Source organism: Trichosurus vulpecula, chromosome 4 (genome assembly GCF_011100635.1).
Source record: "Trichosurus vulpecula isolate mTriVul1 chromosome 4, mTriVul1.pri, whole genome shotgun sequence".
Classification (NCBI taxonomy): Eukaryota; Metazoa; Chordata; class Mammalia; order Diprotodontia; family Phalangeridae; genus Trichosurus; species Trichosurus vulpecula.
This window is the reverse complement of record NC_050576.1, coordinates 75,198,018-75,219,351: the sequence shown is the minus strand read 5'-3', so window position 1 is coordinate 75,219,351 and position 21,334 is coordinate 75,198,018. Positions and strand designations below refer to the sequence as shown.

Genomic DNA, 21,334 nt, shown 5'->3' with positions numbered 1-21,334 from the left:
GTGCTTGTCCTTTGTACTTTCGCAGTGTTCATATTGGATTATTTTCATGGCTGTTCTTTCCATTTACGTTGTTGTAGTTATTGTGTATGTTGTTTTCTTGGCTCCAGTTATTTCATTCAGCATCAGTTCATATAAGTCTTCCATGCTTCTCTCTCTTTGTCATATTTGTTATTTCAGCATAATAATATTCCATTCCATTCATGTACCACAGTTTGTTTAGTTACCACGGTTTTAATCACTTCCCAGCCACCGGGTATCTATTTTGTTTCTGCTTCTTTGCTACCGCGATAGGTGCTTCTTTAAATATTTTGGTGTATATGATGACTTCCTTTTTATCAATAACCTCCTTTTTGTATGTGTATAATAGTGGGATATCTGGGTCCAAGGATATGGACTTTTTAGTCACTTTATTTGTGTAATTCTAAATTGCTTTTTTTAAATGGTTGTACTAATTCACACTTCCACCAACAATGCATTAGTGCTTATCTTCACACAGAGTTGGGGTTGGGGAAAAGGAAGGAACTAAGCATTTATTAAGTGCCTACTATGGGCCTGGTCCTGTATTAAGTGTTAAGTGAAATGATATCTCATTTGTTCCTCACAACCACCCTAGGTTGTAGGGTAGGTACTAAGAGGTAGGTGCTATTATTATCCCTTTTTTTTATAGTTGAGGAAACTGAGGCAAACAAGTTAAGTAACTTGTCCATGGTCTCACAGCCAGCAAGCATCTGTGGCCAGATTTGAACTCAAGCCTTCCTGATTCCAAGTCCAGTGCTGTCTCTACTGAGCCATCTAGCTGTCACAATGCCTCCAGCATTGACTATTCTCATCTTTGGCATAGGTGCCAGTTTGCTGGGTATGAGGTGAAACTTGAAGATTATTCTGATTCCATGTTGTTTATTCTTATGATTTGGAGCATTCTTTCATATGGTTGCTGCTTATTCTCAGTTCTTCTTTTGAGAATTCTTTCTTATATCCTTTGGTTACTTATCTAATCTGTTGGGGAATGGCTTTGGGTCCTGTGTGTGTGCATGCACATGCATGTGCACACATATACACATACACATATACATACTGCTCACCTCAGTCTTTTGGCAAGTAAATCCCTATCTGACAAATTTGATCCTAAGATTTTTTTTTTCCCATTTGACTGCTTGCCTTCTTATCCTAAATGCATTAATTTTGTTTGTGCAGAAGCCTTTCGGTTTCTGTGTAACCAAAGTTATCTATTTTATCTTTTGTAATTGCCTTTATCTTTTGTTTGATTAAGAATAATCTTACTCATAGTTGTAAAAAGGTATATGATGACAATAATGGTTAGCATTTATATAGTTCTTTAAGGTTTGAAAAGTGCTTTATCCTCATAACAACCCTGGGAGATAGATGCTATTATTATTTCAATTTTATAGATGAGGAAACTGAGGCAGACAGGTTAAATGACTTGTTCAGGACCAGAGAGCTAGTGCCTAAAGGGATATTTGTACTAAGGTCTTCCTGATGCCAGGACCAGTACTCTGTCTGCTGTGCCAGCTAGATCCATCTATATGATCTACTTCTCTTCCAGTTTTTTAATGGGATGATCTTTTTTTTTTAATTTATATTTATTTAACATATTTAGTTTTCAGCATTGATTTTCACAAGAGTTTGAATTACAAATTTTCTCCCCATTTCTACCTTCTCCCCCACTCCAAGATGGCATATATTCTGGTTGCCCTGTTCCCCAGTCAGCCCTCCCCTCTATCACCCCACTCCCCTCCCATCCCCTTTTCCCTTCCTTTCTTGTAGGGCAAGATAAATTTCTATGCCCGATTGCCTGTGTATCTTATTTTCTAGTTGCATGCAAAAACTTTTTTTTTGAACGTTTGTTTTTAAAACTTTGAGTTCCAAATTCTCTCCCCTCTTCCCTTCCCACCCACCCTCCCTAAGAAGTCAAGCAATTCAACATAAGCCACATGTGTATCATTATGTATAACCCTTCCACAATACTCATGTTGTGAAAGACTAACTATATTTTGCTCCTTCCCAACCCATCCCCCTTTATTGAATTTTCTCCCTTGACCCTGTCCCCTTTCCAAAGTGTTTGTTTTTGATTACCTCCACCCCCATCTGCCCTCCCCTCCATCATCCCCCCCCCCTTTTTTTTATCTTCCTCCCTCTTCTTTCCTGTGGGATAAGATACCCAATTGGGTATGCATGGTATTCCCTCCTCAGGCCAAATCTGATGAGAGCAAGATTCACTCATTCCCCCTCACCTGCCCTCTCCCCTCCTCCCACAGAACTGCTTCCTCTTGCCCCCTTTATGCAAGCTAATCCACCCCATTCTATCTCTCCCTATCTCCCTCTCTCAGTATGTTCTTCTCTCATCCCTTAATTTGATTTTATTTCTTTTAGATATCGTCCCTTCATCTTCAACTCACCCTGTGTCTGCTCTCTCTCTTTTATATATATATAGACACACACATAGATATATACATACATACACATTCACTTATATATATACATAAACATATATATACATGCATATTCCCTTCAGCTACCCTAATACTGAGGTCTCATGAATCATACATGTCATCTTTCCATGTAGGAATGTAAACAAAACAGTTCACCTTTAGTAAGTCCCTTGCAATTTCTGTTTCTTGATTACCTTTTCATGCTTCTCTTGATTCTTGTGTTTGAAAGTCAAATTTTCTATTCAGTTCTGGTCTTTTCACTGAGAAAGCTTGAAAGTCCTCTATTTTATTGAAAGTCTATATTTTGCCTTGGAGCATGATACTCAGTTTTGCTGGGGAGGTGATTCTAGGTTTTAACCCTAGCTCCATTGACCTCCGGAATATCATATTCCAAGCCCTTCGATCCCTTAATGTAGAAGCTGCTAGATCTTGCGTTATTCTGATTATGTTTCCATAATACTCAAATTGTTTCTTTCTGGCTGCTTGCAGTATTTTCTCCTTGATCTGGGAGCTCTGGAATTTGGTAACAGTATTCCTAGGAGATTTCTTTTTGGGATCTATTTGAGGAGGCGATCGATGGATTCTTTCAATTTCTATTTTGCCCTGTGGCTTTAGAATATCAGGGCAGTTCTCCTTGATAATTTCTTGAAAGATGGTATCTAGGCTCTTTTTTCGATCATGGCTTTCAGGTAGTCCAATAATTTTTAAATTATCTCTCCTGGATCTATTTTCCAGGTCAGTGGTTTTTCCAAGGAGATATTTCACATTGTCTTCCATTTTTTCATTCCTTTGGTTCTGTTTTATAATATCTTGATTTCTCATCAAGTCACTAGCTTCCACTTGCTCTAATCTAATTTTTAAGATAGTATTTTCTTCAGTGGTCTTTTGGACCTCCTTTTCCATTTGGCTAATTCTGCCTTTCAAGGCATTCTTCTCCTCATTGGCTTTTTGGAGCTCTTTTGACATTTGAGTTAGTCTATTTTTTAAGGTGTTGTTTTCTTCAGTGTATTTTTCAGTATTTTTGGGGGTCTCCTTTAGCAAGTCATTGACTTGTTTTTCATGGTTTTCTCTCATCCTTCTCATTTCTCTTCCCAATTTTTCCTCTACTTCTCTAACTTGCTTTTCCAAATCTTTTTTGAGCTCTTCCATGGCCTGGGACCAGTTCCTGTTTTTCTTGGAGGTTTCTGTTGTAGGCTCTTTGACTTTATTAATTTCTTCTGTCTGTATGTTTTGGTCTTCTTTGTCAGCAAAGAAAGAATGCAAAGTCTGAGACTGAATCTCAGTGCGTTTTCGCTGCCTGGCCATATTCCCAGCCAACTAACTTGACCTTTGAATTTTTCAGTGGGGTATGACTGCTTGTAGACTAGAGAGTTCTATGTTCCACGTTTGGGGGGGAGGTGCCAGCTCTGCCCCACCAGCACTGCTCCTTCCCCAACCCCCAACCCGGACTGGGCTTAGACCTTCAGCAGGCTGTGCACCCCTGCTCTGATCCGCCATTTAATTCCTCCCACCAGGTGGGCCTGGAGCCGGAAGTAACAACAGCTGTAGCTGCCCCACCTCCTCTGCCCCCCCGGGGCTGTAAGCCGAACCGCGAACTCCTTCCACTCCCACAGCTTTTCCCACTAACCTTCTCCGCAGTCTTTGGTGTTTGTGGGTTGAGAAGTCTGGTAATTGCCGCAGCTCACTGATTCAGGGCGCTAGGGCCCGCTCCACCCAGCTCCTGGTCTGGTTGGTCCACCCCACCCACGCTGGGTTCTGCTCCGCTCCCAGCTCCCAGCTCCGTGTGGGATAGACCTCACCCAGAGACCATCCAGGCTGTCCTGGGCTGGAGCCCTGCTTCCCTCTGCTGTTCTGTGGGTTCTGCCGTTCTAGAATTGGTTCAGAGCCATTTTTTATAGGTTTTTGGAGGGACTCGGCAGGGAGCTCACGCTGGTCTCTGCTTTCCAGCCGCCATCTTGGTTCCGCCCCCCTAATGGGATGATCTTTAATATTCTCCGTTCAAGTCTCCATTTTGGAATGTAGGGCAAGACATTGATCTAAGCCTAATTTTTATCTGATTATTTTTTGTTTTTCTGAGCAATTCTTATCAAACATGGAATTCTTTCCTAAGTAATATAAATTTGGGGGTTTATTAAACACTGGGCTATTGAGTTTCATTGTTTCTGATTCTCCCTTGTCTATTCCATTGATCCGGCTCTCTATTTTTTAATTATTGCCAAATGGCATATTATAATATTCGAGGTCTAGAAGTGCTATTTCTCCTTAATTCTTACCTTATTTCATTATTTCCCTTCATATTCTAGGTATTTTATTCCTTCAAATGAATTTTGCTATTATTTTATTGAATTTTGTGGTATCCCTTTGATAATTTGATTGGTATGGCATTAAAACTGTAAATTAACTTTTATAGTTTTGACATTTTTATTATATTGACATAGCCTCGCCATGAGCACTGAATATTCTCTACTTCTTTGAGTTGTTCTTTATTTCTTTAAGGAGCCCTTATAATTGAATCTATGCAGATATTTTACATGCTTTGGTAGATTAACCTTCCAAACTTTTTGTGCATTTTGTAGTTATGAAAAATATTAATTATAGAAGTATCAGTAAGTTGCCTGTTTGCTTCAATTTTATTGGATATACTTTTGTAGAAGAAGAAAAGACTTAACATCCTATTTCTCAATTTGCTTGTCTTTCCCTAGACTCTTAAAATAAGCAAATTTGCCCTCATTTTATCACCTTTTAATTGGAGAGACTTTAACACTTAAATGTTTTGAGTTCTTTGCAAGATTGAGATAGTAAATCAAAGGTATTATCTTTTTATCTTATCTTGACCTTAACTTATAAAATGTACACTAGCCAAATATATTTCAGTAATTGAGTTCATTTTGAACTTATGGTTACCAAAAAATCAAAAGGATTTTTTTAAAAAGTGATTTCACCTCTTTAAGTGCTCACATTGCATATACTCTAGGGACGTTATTAAATAGAGGGCTCAGCATATTTATTTAATAATTTTCTGTTTGTGACTTAATCTCACACATTCGACCTCCAGAATTGACTCTTGCTTATAACAAATGCCCACTTGTTTAAGATGTTAGAATTGGAAAAGTGGGATTGAAGTGCTGATTTGGACACTTAATACAATACTGTGGGCAAGTCCTTTCAACTTTCTAAGTCTTGGCTTCCTCATTTATAAAATAGAGATGATAATCCTTGTAATATTTACCCCACATTGGCTGTTGAGGGGTATGCGTTGTTATTCTTTAAGCTCTACATAAAGGTTCATTATTGTCATTGTTAGTATGTGAGAGTTTCATCTGCCTGCAACTTTTCTTTCCAACATTATTCCTGTTGATTCTCTCACATATTTAGTTATTGCTATTGTTATTATCATTATCAGCTATGATGATATACATATGTTATAATAATATAATATTAGCATATTAGTGAAACAGGGTATAATGCAGTGATGCCAGAAAAATTGATGGGGTTTTAGTGGCTAAATTAAGAAATTAATGACACTGGGGAAACACAGAAGGTTTTTGGAACCAGATAGTGACATGGTCAGGCTTGTATATTAGGAAGTTTCAATAGCATGAAGGTCAGTGAAGAGGAAATTTTAATAGCCATTTAAAAAAAATTAACAAACCTATATGAATCTCTTACCAAGTCCAGGTAGGAACTAAGGAAGACCTGGTTTGTAGTGTATGAAAGAGGAGAAAATAGATTCACTGATATTACTGAGGCAGAATCATTAGGAATTATAACTGATTAGTTGTTGTAGCTGAGGGGGAAGGCGAGTTAAAGCTCATTCTGAGATTTGGAGCCTGGATGACTAGGTAGTGGTACCATCACCAAAATGGTGAGGTTGTGTGGAGTACTAGGTCTTTGGGGCAGTACGAATTCAGATTTGGCTATATTGGCTTTTAGGTGTACTGAGGACATCAGGGTTTAGATTTTAAGCAGGCTGTTGAACGAAAACAAGAGCTTAGGCCAGATCTTATATTTTAGGATTAAGGGTGGAAGAGGTCATAGAGATCAGCTAGTTAATACATCCCCTTCATTTTCCAGATAACCCAGAGAACAATGGAAAGATACATAGGGGACACTAAATCAGTCAGTCAACAAATATTTGTTAAGTATGTATGTGGCAGGCATTGTTCTAGACCCCAGGGATACAAAGAAAGGCAAAAAATTCTCCGCCCTCTAAGAGCTAACATTCTAATGGGGGAAGCAACATGTAAACAACTGTCTATTGATAAGATATATACACTATGACTGGAAGGAATTTGAAGAGGCAAGCTGGGCAAAGGGAGTAGGGGTGAGAATTGGACTGAGTTCAGAAGAAGCCTCCTAAGAAGGGAGAATTACTTGAATCTTGAGGAAAGCATGAGCAGCTAGGAAGCAGATGTAAAACGGGGGGGAGCATTTATTTATTTTTAGATTTTATTTTATTTTTTGTAACATTTGAGTTTTAAGCTGTTTCTTTTCCCTCTCCACCCCACATTAGAGAAGGGCAACATTTGACAGTTATATATGCGAAACTTTACAATACATAGTTCCTCTGGAGGTAGATGGCCTCTTCCTTCATAGATCTTTTGTTGTTGATTTGAATATTCATATAACTCAACATAGCTTAGTCATTCACATTTACACTTCAAAGAGTATTGCTGTCACTGTATACAATGTTTTCTTGGTTATACTTGCTTCATTCTTCATTATTTCATGCAAGTCTTTCCATGTTTTCCTAAAATTAACCTTCTCATCATTTCTTCTATATCATGCCTGAGGAAAGTTTCACCAGCCTTTGATTACAGAGCTTCTCACTCACAGTGAAAACCTGAAAAGGCCTTAGCCTAAAAGGGCTAGGGTCTCGACCCATTGCTTCCTGGGCCATCTCCAGTAGTCCTGGTGAATATCTGGCCACTGGACCCAGATGGCTCTGGAGGAGAAAGTGAGGCTGGTGACTTTGTGCAGCCCTCCCTCACTCAGATCAAAGTCAACTGTAAGTCATGTCATCATTTCCTTGATGTCATGGTCCTCTTCAAAAACAAAGGACGAAACAACAGTCAATGGGGAATTGACCACTTCCTCAGGCAGCCCATCCCACTTTTCCATAGTCTCACTGATAAGACGTTTTTCCTAAATTGGAAGAGGAGAGGCTGCTGAAGAGTGATAGTCAAGGGAGAATCTAGAAGTGGCAGTAGGGCGCAAGGAATATTTCAGCTTTCACACCACAACTGGTGAGGTGAGGGTCTGAAAAGTGCAACCATTGATAGTCTTCTTTTCTCAAGTCTCTCCCTACTCCATTTCATCTTCTGTTGAGCTGCCAAGGTGATTTTTTTTAAAGCATAGGTCCATCGTCATCCCTTAATCAAAGCTCCCAGTGGCTCCCTATTACCAGTAGGTCAGATATAAACTCCTTTGTTTGACCTTAGAAGTTTTCCTAACTTGGCCCCTTCCTACCCTTTTAGTCTAATCATACTTTACTCACCTCTATGCCCTCTATGTTCCAACCACATAGGGCTACTTGCAGTTACTGGAATACCACATGCCATCTCCTATTTCCTACCTCCGTGCCTTTGAACTGACTGCTCCCCACCCCTGCAATACTCTACCCCTAACCTCTGCCTCTTGGTTTCCCTGATTCTCTTCAGAACTCAGCACAAATCTCTCCTGCTCCAGGAAGCCTTCTCCAAACTAGTAATACCTTCTGCTCTAAGATTGATCTCATCTACTCTGTATATATCTTGTGTATCTAGTTGTTTATATATTGTCTCCTCCATTAGGATGTAAGCTCCTTGATGTCAGGGATGGTTTTTTGGCCTTTCTTTTTATCCCCAGTGCTTAGCTGTGTCTGGCACCTAATAAGCTCTTAATAAATGCTTTTTGACTTGATATGACTACTTATGATTATAGTACTAGTATAAATAATAATAATGATAGCTAGCATTTACACAACACTTTAAGGATTGCAAAGTGCTTTACAAATATTATCTCATTTTATCCTAGCAGCAGCTATGGAGTTGGGTGCTATTATTATCCCCATTTTACAGGTGAGGAAACTGAGGCAGAGAGCAGTTAAGTGACTTGCCCAGAGTCACACAGCTAGTAAATGTGTGAGGCAGGATTTGAACTCAGATGCCCCTGACTTCAAGTTCATTGTTCTATCCACCCTGCCACCTTGGTTGCCTCTAACACACACGAGTGCAAGAAATCTTGTACCAGGTCAGAAAAAATGGTTCTGGCCAACTTGATATTCACTTTATCACTGATGGTAGCTGATGGACATTTTCTTTTTGGGAGAGCATGATATTGACTTAAATAATATTGACCTCAAAATGTTAAGGATATACCAAGAGCTTCCTAACTTCTCCATAGCAATTTATTATATTAAATTACCTAAATAGTCATTTATTAAGTTACCTAAATGTCTTATGAATTTGTTTAAATTTTCAACTTTAAATGTTGCTGTGATAGCTTAATTTCTTTTTTAAAATAACATGGATAATTTTCGAACAATATATAAAGTACTGATAGTTTAGCCACAAGAAAGCACTTAGACTATTGAAAAGACATGCCATTAGCTTTTGGGTCTTTGTATTTGGCATACTAAGCAGAACATAGACTGTCATAATCAACTGAAAGGTTAAAAAAAAAAAGGAGTCAGCAATATCTCCAAATATCACAATTAGGAGAAATCTCAATCCTTTACCCTTGACTTTGACACCATCTCATTATACATGCAGAGTAGGGAACAGGGATTAAAAATTCATGCATAGGGGGCAGCTAGGTGGCACAGTGAGTAGAGCACCGGCCCTGGAGTCAGGAGGACCTGAGTTCAAATCCGGCCTCAGACACTTGACACACGTAATAGCTGTGTGACCTTGGGCAAGTCACTTAACCCCAATTGCCCTGCCCCCAAAAAAAATTCATGCATAGGAGAAGTAATGTATTCCAGCAGTAATCTTCAGAAATATTATATCCTTGTACTTTGTTTTTCCCATCAGAGCCTGGTATTTAGTATTTTGTTTTTAACTACTTTATTAGTATTAGGGGAGAAAAACAATTTGTTCATTAATTATTTCTTAAAAATACAGATAGGAGAGAATTAACAATTCATTTTATAGGATCATAATTTAGAGCTCACTGTGTCATTTCAGCCAATCTCTTCTTTTGGAAATTGTGAGTTGTTTAAGGTCACACAGGTATTAAGCATTAAAGGTAGGATTTGAATTCAGCTCTCAGGAACTGTTGCTTTTTTCCATTGTACCACGCTGTTTCCTTTAGTTCAGTGCCCCCCCCCACCCCGATTCTAGATTATCCACAACTTTTTGGGCTACTCAAAGACTTCAGGATTTGATTTGACAGAAACTCTCAAATATCTCTAATCTCTCCCATTTTCCTTTGAGTAATTTTTAAATATTTTTTTCCAATTACATGTAAAAACAATTTTTAACATTCTTTTTTTTAAAAAAATGAATTTGATTTCTAAATTCTTTCCCTCTTTTCGAAAAGGCAAACAGTTTGATATAGGGGATACATGTGCATGCAAAACATATTTCTGTATTACTTATGTTGTGGAAAAAAAGCACAGACAAACTAACCCAAGAAAAATAGAGAAAAAAAAATGCTTCAGTCTGCATTCATACTCCATCAGATCTTTCTCTGGAGGTGGATAACATTTTTCATCCTAAGGAGAACAGCCTTCTTAACGATTAGAGGAGTCCCAAGATGGAATTGGCACTCCACAAATAGTGAAACAAGATGGGAATGTTTAAATGAAGAGATAAAGGAAATTAGTCTAGAATAAGAATCTTAGGTTGGGGTTATGGATGTATGGAAATGGGCTGTATGAACAGCTGCAATGAGGGTGAGAGGCAGCCCTACAGAAGGAAACTTGAGAATTGGAAAGATTGGCTGTTAGGCTGTGTAATGGTTCATGGAGCTGGCAGAATGTGGCTCTGAAGTGGTTTTCCCCTTGTGAAACTCAGTAAAAACAACCCATTGTTTTAAAACAAAATACACCTGAAATGTTACCATTGGAAGGCCCCAATTTTAAAACAGATTTTATTCCAAGGATGTTTTTATTTGGAACTTGTGAGCCTGTAAACCAGCTGAAGTGTACTAAGTGCATAGCATTCTAGATTCTGAGCTGGACCTCAGAGACCATTTGATTCAGCCCCTTCATGTTTTATATATCTGTATCTGTATCTGTATCTATATATCTATATCTATATCTATATCCATATATCTCAGGAAACTAAGGTTCACTGACTTTAATGACTTGTTTCAGAAATTGGGGCTAAGCCCAAGGCCTCCGCCTCCTGTCTGATGGAACAAACATTTGCCACATAACCTTGCTCAGATCAGTATATCGTAAGACTGGTAATGTACTATAACAGTGCTTAACTCTACCACTGTGTCCCACGGTAATGGCATATCAGCTGATGGCTATTTACATGGTATGGTCCTCTGGAATCTATTAGCATCTACAGTGCCATTTTATCTTGTGTTGTATTTTTGTGGGATCAATTACAATTATACAGGATATCTTTGAATTTGTAATATGGTCAGATTAAATTGCCAGTATCAATTATGGAGTCAGACCCAATGGGAACCTAGCCACTGATGTTATAAATAGCATTGTTTCTTTTGGAAAATGTGCTTCACATGATGACAGATATATACATAGCGTTTAAAAGTTTGCTAAGTACTTTTATGTACATTATCTCTGAGCCTCTCAACACTATGAGGTATGTACTGTAAGAATTAATGTCTCTGTTTATAGTTGAGAAAATTGAGACCTAATTAGAGACATTAAAGAACTTGGCCATTTCAGCCAAGTACAACAGGTATTATTATCCACATTTTATAGATGGGGAAGCTGAAGGGTTTAGCGGTTAAATGATTTGCCTTGGTCATGCAGCTAATCACTGAGGCAGCAATTGTACCTGAATCTTTGTGGTTCTTAAGTATGATGTTCTAGCCGCTAGGCCAAAATTCTCTACACAAGATGGGAATAGAATACGAGCTGAGTTTTCTTTTCCTTTTGAGTGTAAATGGCCTTTACTTTAAATTCGGAAAAGAACTATTACATACTATATTTTTTGGTGTAGTCCTTGAGAACCTCTGTCACCTGCATACCCTACTGAGGCATTGACATAAGACTGTAGTGAAGTATATACTTGAATAAATAAATTGCTCGAGGGGGATTTAAAAATTATTTTACTTTTTAAATGTTGACAGTTCTACCTAGGTGATATGTTTTATGCATTTTTCTTAAAAAAAAGTAAAAGGGATATTACTAGTATTAAAATTTTAGAATTTAGTTTTGATTTATAGCAAATCAAACACTCGTAGAAATCTAGAGCTACACTAAAATTTTTGAGTCTCTTCAAGGACTTTGACCACTATTCAGAATTTGTTTACCTTTCCAAACTAGATGTAGCCTCTAATTAATCTATTCAGAACTCTTCATTAATTGTAATTCATCTGGAGGAAATTTTGGGAGATGAAGGACTTATATAGCAAAATGAAGGACATGGTATAGTTACTGGTTCTAACACTTAATTACTGGGTGACTCCAGACAAGTCACTAAACCTCTCTGAGCCTGGTTTCCTTCTATTTAAAATATAGGTAATAATACCCTGCACCTTCTTCACTATAGGGTTATTTTGAGGAAATAACAATACAAATGTGAATTTATAGGAGCACTGATGTAGTGGAAAGGCTTAGTCAGCAGAGAAAAGGGTTCCTACAGGGTACCCCTGACACTTAATAATTGTATGAACACAGACAAGTCACTCAACTTAAGTTTCTTTCCTCATCTGCTAAATGAGGATGATGATACCAGCAGGCACTTAACCTCACACAGTTATTGTGAGGATCAAATTTTATGTATACACATATATCTTATATGTGTGTGTGTCATATATGCGTATGTGTATATATATGTATGTATATGTGTGTGTATACGCGCGCGCACACACACACGCACACACACACACACATACACACACACACACCTTTACAAATCTTCAAGCTCCCCCCAACCTTTCTCCTAATCTCCAGTCTCACATCTCTAACTGTCTATTGGATCTCCCTAACTAGATGTCCAGAAGACCTCTTAACTCAACATGTCCCAATCTCAGTTCATTATCTTTTCCCCCAGACCCTCCCCTTTTCCTAACTTTCCTATTACTATCGAAGGTCCCATCATGCAGTCACCCAGGCTCCCAACCCAGGTGTCATCTTTGACTCCTCACTCTCATCCAATCTGTTGCCAAGTCCTATCAATTTTACCTTCACATCATCCCTTAATATACACCCCCTTCTCTCCTTGAAACTACTACCCTCCTGGTGCAGCCTGTCATCACCTCATGCCTAGACTATTAGCCAGAGCCTTTGGGTTTGTCCTCTCTGCCTCAAGTCTCCTCCCACTCCAAGTGATTTTACTAAAGTGCAGATCTGACCATATCCACCCCCTGACCCCTTCAAATAAACTTCAGTGATTCCCTGTGACCCTCAGGATTAAATATAAAATGCCCTCTTTAGCTTCTAAAGGCCTTCACAACCTGGCCCATTGCTACCTTTCCAGTCTTCTTACATTCCCATATACTCAGTGATCCAGTGACTCTGGCCTCCTGGCTTGTCTTCAAACAAGACAGTCCCATTTCCCAACTCTAGGTCTTTTCACTTTATGTCCCTCTACCCTGGATTCTCTTCTTATCTCTGCCTCCTGGTTTCCTTGACTTCCTTCAAGGAAGCTCTTCCTTCTGAATGCCAACCTATTTTGAGTATATCATTTGTACATAGTTGTTTGCGTGTTGTTTCTCCCATTATACTGTGAGTTCCTTGAGAGCAGGGGCTATTTTTGCCTTCTGATGTATTCTCATTGCTTAGCATAGTACCTGGAACACAGTAGGCATTTAATAAATGCTTATTGACTTGATTATTATTGATATAAGCTTGCCATTTTACAAAACGCAGCTGTCACGTCTGGGCTCAAAATTTCACAATAAGGCCATATTTATGGACTCAGTTAAAAGCAAAAATAACTTTATTTAAAGTGATAATGATAAAAAAGGAGAGAGTTTGAGGTAAAGGATATGGTTTATGTATTGTCAGCTGCCCTTGAGCAGGATCCCTGCTCAGCTCCTGTGGCACTTCTACATGTAGGCTCCAGTATCTTTATTGTCTGCGTAGGTGTCTCACATACATTTTTGTCTTTAATTGAGGAGTCCAAAATCTAAAGAGAGGTGTCTTCAATTTATGCTGCTCTAGGGTAAAGCTGGCTGTCATCCAAGCACTTTGTAAAGGTTAAATAACTTGGGACAAAAATGGCACCTGTCCAAATGCTTTGTAAGGGTTCTACAATTTAAGGGGGACTGTAACTTAGCACAGATGAAAGCTAGTTGGGTTCACTTTATCTCTTCTTTTTCTTATGTCCTACTATGTGTCCCAAGAACACCCTAAGATCTTTTATTGGCCTGGTGCCATTTCATAAATGAAAGTTTTAACCCATTATATATAACAGCTCAGCTTTTGTGAGGGAAGAAGGAGAAGGAAGGGGAAAGGGAGGAATAGGAGCAGGACAGTAATAGTATTGGGTTAGAGTTTGTGTGTGTGTGTGTGTAGATACATATGTGATATGTATCTATACAGATAGATGTATAGATACTTATGTGTATATCTATGTATATATATGTGTGTGTGTGTGTGTGTGTGTGTGTATATATATATATATATATGTGTATATATATATATATATGAGGAAAGTTCAGTTAAGGTTGAATTAACTTCAGTGAATGAAAGTGAGGAAAAGAGGTAGGGAAAGGGATGTTACTAATACATGTTCCTTCTGACCCCTAACTGTAAGTATTCCCCAAAACTCTGTCCTGGGCTTTAGCTTCTGTATGGTTAATTATCTCTGGGCAGATGACTCACAAATCTGTATATCCAACCCCAGTCTTTGTCCTCATCTTCAATCACCAATTGTTTTTAGACATTTCAAATTGGATGTGCCCAAGACATCTCAAACTGAACCTGTCCACAACAGAACTCATCATCTTTCCCCCAAAACTCACTCTTCTTCAAGACTTCCCTACTTCTGTCAAAAGCACCACCATTCTTTCACTGTCTTCTGGGTAACTGCCTGAGCAAGTTGTAGAGAAGATGCTGATCTACATTGCCCAGGATGTTTGTTTGTGATTTGAAGTTTCTATACTGATGAAATCACAGCAGCAAAATTGGGCCTATACTAATCTGTATTTGTTCTGTGTAGATGTTTATGGACTCATTGTCTTCTATGTCAGAATATAAACTCCTTCAAAGTAGGGAATTTTCATTCTTGATATTTGTATCCCCACCACCTGGCACAGTGCTTGATACATATTAGCTGCTTGATGTCTGTTAGTTGGTTAATTGAGCGACAGTATACGCTAAATATATTTTTAAAAACAAATTTTAGAGGGGAGATGCTAGCAGCTAGGGAAAAATCAGGAAAAGTGTTGTGTAGTAGGTGGTGTTTATGCTAAGCTTTGAAGGAAATTAAGGATTTAAAGGCAAAGCTGAAGAAAAAGTGAATTCTAGATGGGGGAGGGGGAAGGAGAAACAGTGATTAGTTTAAAAACCCACATAGAGACTCGAGATGCCATGTTCTGTTTGAGGAACAGTAAGAAAGACAGTTTGGGTAGACTGTGAAGTACCTGAACAGGAGTCATGTATTAGAAGGCTGGAAAAGGAAGTTGGAGCTAGATTGCAAAACAATTTAAATAACAGAGAGGTTTGTCTTCCATTCTAGAGTCACTAGGGAGCCATTGAAGCTTCTTGAGCAGGGAGTAGGAGGGTCTGACCTATGCTTTGCAAATAATAATTTGGCAGCCAGGTGGAGAATGGATTAGAAACTGGTAGATTAGAGAGGCTGGAAACATTAAATCAACATACTTCTGTTAATAACTTGGGGGAGTGCCCAATTTAGCAACTGTGTTGCAGACTAGAGGAAGATATCATTAATAAGAAACTATAAAGAATTTTTCTATATATTGTATATTAAATGGGCTTCTAATGATGGGTAGATCCTCTGAAAGATCAGATAAGAAATAGGTTAGGAGGATGAAAATGAGTTGTAGTGAAACAAAAATATGGGAGCTTTATTGAATTTCTCTTGTGGGATGTTTAATTTTAATTGATCCATTCCATTAAATAATGCTTAATAAATGCCTAAAGGGCACAGCATGTTAGCTTCTTTTTAAAAAAATTAAATTAATGAAATTCAAAAGCATTTATTAAGCACCTGTTATGTGCCAGGCACTACCAGTCTCTTGATTTGAGCTTAACTTTCTATTAACACTTGACTCTGTATCAAGGTCTAGTAGTCCCATATCCACCATCCTTTGCAATATAATAGCAACCTGTCTACTTCCTGACATTCCTAAATATTCCTGTGAAACTGTTATCAGCTGCTCCTCTCCCTTGCAGCCATGAAAGCTATAGAGAGAATTTTTCCATGTTGCAAAAGGCAGCATTTACCTCTTTTCACCTCCCAGCCCTTCGACATCATAGTCTTGACTATTATAATAGGAAGATAACTAATGTGAGAGGCAGCTAGGTGGTGCATCGGATAGAGCACCAGGCCTGGAGTTAGGAAGACCTAAGTTCAAATCCAGCGCCAGACACTTACTAGCTGTGTGATACTGGGGAAGTTACTTAACCTTGTTTGCCCCAGAAGGAAATGACAAATCACTCTGGTATCTTTGCCAAGAAAACCCCAAATAGGGTCATGAAGAGTTGGATATTACTGAAATGACTGAACAACTGCTTCTAGTTGCATAAAGTGAGAAAAAAAAACCTTAGTAAAAATACTCAAATAACATTTAAATTCCACGACATTTATCAAAGGTGCTGTGCCAGACCTGGGGATACAAAGATTAAAAAAAAAAAAGCAAAAAAAAAAACTATTCCTGCCTTCAAGGAGCTTGCATTCTACTTTATATTTCACTGAAATTATACTATAGGACTCTTTTACCTTTTTGTTAGTCACTTTAATATATACTGACCCTTTAATAATTCTGTACTTGCAATAAAAAGCATGTTAATCCTTAGTATAAAAGCATGGAATCAGCAGGTAAATATGTATTCTTTGTAGGACAGAAATGACTTTGAAAAAGACAAAGCGTAGTTAAAATAAACCTTATTATTCCATTTTTGAATGCACATAAAAAGGGATTTTTTTTACCTCCATAGTTTCATTTGATAGGATTAAGGTATCTCTTCTAGTAGGGTTGTGCCATATAATGTTGGAAAATACTTTATTCATGAAAAATGTTGGAAATAGGAACCACTCCAGTGATTCTCTTGATTTGCATGTTTTTACAATAACAGCTTGTATTTTATATATGTGTGGTTTTTATGTTATTTAGTAAGAGAGCATCTATTTTTTTCTACCCTAATTAGAGAAGAAGACAAAAACATATTTGATTACTGCAGGGAAAACAACATTGACCACATAACCAAAGCCATCAGATCAAAAAAAGTGGACGTGAACATGAAGGATGAAGAGGTATGAAAAATATATCCTGTTTACTTTTCTTTTAGAATACTTGGCATTCTCCCTTCCCTTTTTGCAAATACTACCTCAAATTATAGTATGGCTTTTAAGAATGACTAAAACTAGAGAAGATAGTTCAAACCAAAGGTGTCTGCAGCAATAACTAGGAAAATACTAACCACAACAACAATTGATATTGAATTTATATCAATACAATAATCATCAATTAAGTACCCACTTTGAGTGAGAATGCTGTAGTGGGAAGAGCACAGGCTTTCAGTCAAAGGGCCTTCGGGCTAGATCCCAACTCTGCCATCTACTCAATTAAACCTTGAAGGAACCTAGAGATTCCATGAAGTGAAGGTGAGTAGGGAGAATGTCTCACCTGTGCAGAAGCAGCGCCATAGCCAGTGCAATCCCCTGTATAGGGAACAACAGGTGCACCAGTTTGGGATGGGGGAGAGGTGGTTAGAAGAGTATGGAATCAGCCTTTAAGGAGACATTGGGGCCAGATCGTGAAGGGTTTCCGATCCTAAAGGAAGTAGGAAGCTCCTGACGCTTCTTGGGCTAGGAAATGATCTAGTCAGATCTCTGCTTTAGGAGTATCCATTCTATAGTCGTGGAGAGGATGGACTAGAGAAGGGGGAGAACAAAAGCTGGGCGACATCTCTTTCAGTATTCTGAGTGAGAAGTGGTGAGGGTCTAAACCAGGGGTGGGAAACTGCTGCAGCCTCAAGGCTACAGGTTCCCTACCCCTGGAACTAAAGTGGTGGCTATTTGGAGAGAGTGTAACAAATGCAAGGGATGTTGTTGAGGTAGGATTGTCAGGACTTGGCAATGAGTGTGGGGACTGAGTGAGAGTAAAAAGTTAAGGGTAATGCAAGATAACAAATATGATAGGTGACTTAGAATGACATAAATAAGGATATTTGGAGGACAAGTAGCTTTAAGGGCAAAGGTGAGTTATGCTATAGGTTTGTTGAGTTAAGTAGACTAGGAGGCATCCTGAGATGATTGAAATGGCCAAGAGGCAAGAAATGGGGGGAGAGAACCAAAAAAGGTACTGGGTAAATATGCAGTGATAGATAAATAACTTCTAGATGATAAGTGTCTTTTCTGCACAGGTTAGCACTTAATAGTATATCTATCTCAGGAAATTCCCTTCTTCTGTTCCATTGACAGAAACTGTAATGCATAGGATCATTGATCTAGAGCTGGGAGGGACCTCAAAGGCCATCTAGCTCAACTCCTTCATTTTACTGATGAGGAAACTGAGGCCCAGGGATGTTAAATGACTGGTGGTCAGAAGGGTGACATGTGCCTAGATCCTCTGATAATGGATACTAATGTGCCTGGTAGCACTGTTTGTTTTCCTTTAAATACTTAAACTTCGGTGTTTATTTTTCACTGGTGAAACTTTCAGTGGGATACAGTAACTTTAAAAACCTGAAACATTCAAAACCAAAACTAAAAAAAAAGTTTTGTTTGTTAAGCGATATGGTTTCTGATTTTGATCTGTCAGGGAATTTCCAATTTCTTTCAAAGCCTAGTGGTAATTACATTCTTTTAATGAAATTAAATTAGATATGACTTATTTGGAAATTATCAGTATTTTACCTTGATTGGCAACTAGCACATGGGACTTCCAAGATCCCTCTTAGCCTGTGCTGTATTGAGTCACATGATCACAACTACTTATTTGGTAGGAGTGATAATGGAGAAATAGGCATATTTAGTACAAAAGTCCTTCATGTTGAGTAAAGCAGCTTTATTGGTGAAATAAAAATGCTTCCTTCTGTCACTCACTTACTTCGCCTTTATATTTCTTTCTTTCAGTCCATCATACATTGAACTACTTTTATATCATCCCCAACCTTACCCTTGCTTCTGTCTCCTAAAATATTGTGTTTTTCTGAACAGATGAAGTGCTTACACATTCATAGACTGAGACGCCACGAATTCAGTTGGGTTCTTTCATAGCTCCAAGCAGATTTCTGCCCTCTCAGCCATGACAGCTCAGTCTGGGGCTTTGAATGCTGATGGCGAGACATCTTATTATTAATCAGCAATACATATGAATTAATTTAGGAATGTGGAGGGAAGGAGAACTTAAAATCAAGGTCAAAACCTAACACCCTAAATGAAGCGCTTTGTGGTTTTGGAAGCCCTAACACTCAGTTCTGGCAGAGTTGGTCCATTTTGGCTCTTGGCCCAAGGACCAGAGCATCAAACTTAAAGTGCAGAGTTTTCATTTTATTAATTCAAATTATCCTTGTCTTAGGTAATAGAGTTATATAAAAACACATTTTTATGTAGCAAAGATTATTTTGAAATGGCATGCAGTGTTCCAGGTAGTTATTTAGTATTTAAATTAAAGTATCATATTAGTAAAATAATGTCTTTGAAAAGGTATGTGCATGATATTCCATTATTTAAAATTCTCAATTCATTTGACTCTACTTTGACATTTGTGTATTAGACAACTAAAAATTGTTGTTATACTTCAAATTTGCCCAGTGCACATAAAGAAATATGATTAAAAACAACTTAGTTTTCAAGTTGTATTCTGAATCTTTACATTTTTTTTCTTTATAATGAACTATATTTGCAGTACTATAATTGAAGTAAATACCTTAATTTATTTTAATAATTATATTTGTATATAGCAGCACATATATTTAGCTACATACCCATGTTTATGTGCATATAGGGACATTCTTATACTTTGCATTATATACAGATAATTCATATAAAATGTTCTCCCTACATACTTTATACGTTTATTTAAATGTGATTAATTATCTTTTCCCCTACTGGCACCTTTTATTCAATCACATTGAAGTTAATGCATAAAATTCGCTGCTATTGTAGTAAGGAAAATATTTCAAATTTGAGGAAATGAAGCAGATTCCTCATAGAATAGTAATTTAATCATCTTATACACACACATATAGATATATCCTCATAGAATAGTAATTTAATCATCTTATACACACACATATAGATATATAAAGTACAGAAGAGAAGTAAAATAGTTCAAGAACTTGTTCTTATTCCAAATGCCTTATTGTCCAGCATCACAAAGCCATGGTCTTGCATATATTGACTTTTAATCTTAATTATTATAAATTTTATTTAAAATTTTAAAATGTAAAAAACTTTTTAAAAAGTGCGGGAAATTGAGGTATAAAATCTGAAGGTAAAAAGTCAAACTTTTAATACTTCATCTTTTTAGAAATAGATGATTCCACTTTTGTTCTTTGGCATCATATTTATACATATATGTCAAGGATATGCTGTTTTCCTTCTTCTAGGAGTGGCATCTTTTGGGTGGAAAAATTACTTTTAAATTTTAAATTATTTTTTATTTCTAAAATGGACCTATGATTTATTAGTATAAAGGACTCCCAAGCCAGTCAGCTCCCTCTACCAGTATGTAACTGTTCTGCAACTTAGCTTGCCTAGGGCCCTGAGAGGTTCAGTGACTTGCCTGGAGTCACATGGCTGGTATTTGTCAGGGGCAGTACTTGAATGTGCCCAGGACTTTCTGCCTTAAAGGGCAGCTCTCAATCTACTACATCATGTTATCTCCCCAGAAAAAAAAATTATTTTAAAAAAAGTTTAACTCAGATCTGAAGTGTGAACAGAGTATTTCTTGGCTGAACAGTAAGCAGGAATTATACCTTTCTGACATAATATATATTTATGCTTTTAGAATAAATTTGTGACTCACTCATAAGGAAGATGTGTCTGTGGCCAGGAGATAAGGAAGGGTTTAGCTAAGAGAAGGAGGACCCCCCTACCCTTTGGAATTCTTTAGGCCTGGGCACTTTTCTCAGGCCATGCTTTCCTTCTCTCACCTAGCAGCCCATAATCGCTAACCTTCCCTTGGTCTGTGCCTTCATTCCAGAGGCCCAAACTTCACTCAAAGGCTGCTACTGCAGCAGCAGCAGCTACAGAATTTCCTGGGCTGTGGCTGAGCTTCATTCAGGTTTCTGCTGTTCTTCCTTCCAGCCCAGCTGATGGGTGTACAAAGTTCCATGAGAATCTCTCTTCAAGAATGGGGAGAAAACAGCAATGTCTGTCCAGCAGTACAGTTTTAAAATAAAAAGTATCATCCTCTCTCTCCCACCTCACCTACTACAATTGAGAAAACAAAATTAAACAAATTCCCAAATTGGCTATGTCTAAACAGATATGTCTCAGTCTGCACCCTGAGTGCGTCACCTTCCTGTCAGAAGGTAAGTGGCATGTTTCATCATGAGTCCTCTGGAATTATGTTTGGGCATTTCGTTGGATTGAGTTCTTCAATATTTCAGAGTTGTTTGT

General features: G+C 37.9%; 1 protein-coding gene across 1 annotated transcript in view; it reads left to right on the top strand.

The window, feature by feature from the left end:
* ACBD6 (acyl-CoA binding domain containing 6) overlaps window positions 1-21,334 on the top strand; it is a 227,380-nt gene that overhangs the window by 74,016 nt on the left and 132,030 nt on the right. The window contains exon 5 of the mRNA XM_036755421.1: window positions 16,912-17,017. Within this exon, the coding sequence (XP_036611316.1) occupies window positions 16,912-17,017 (106 nt within the window). The remainder of the gene's footprint in view (window positions 1-16,911; window positions 17,018-21,334) is intronic.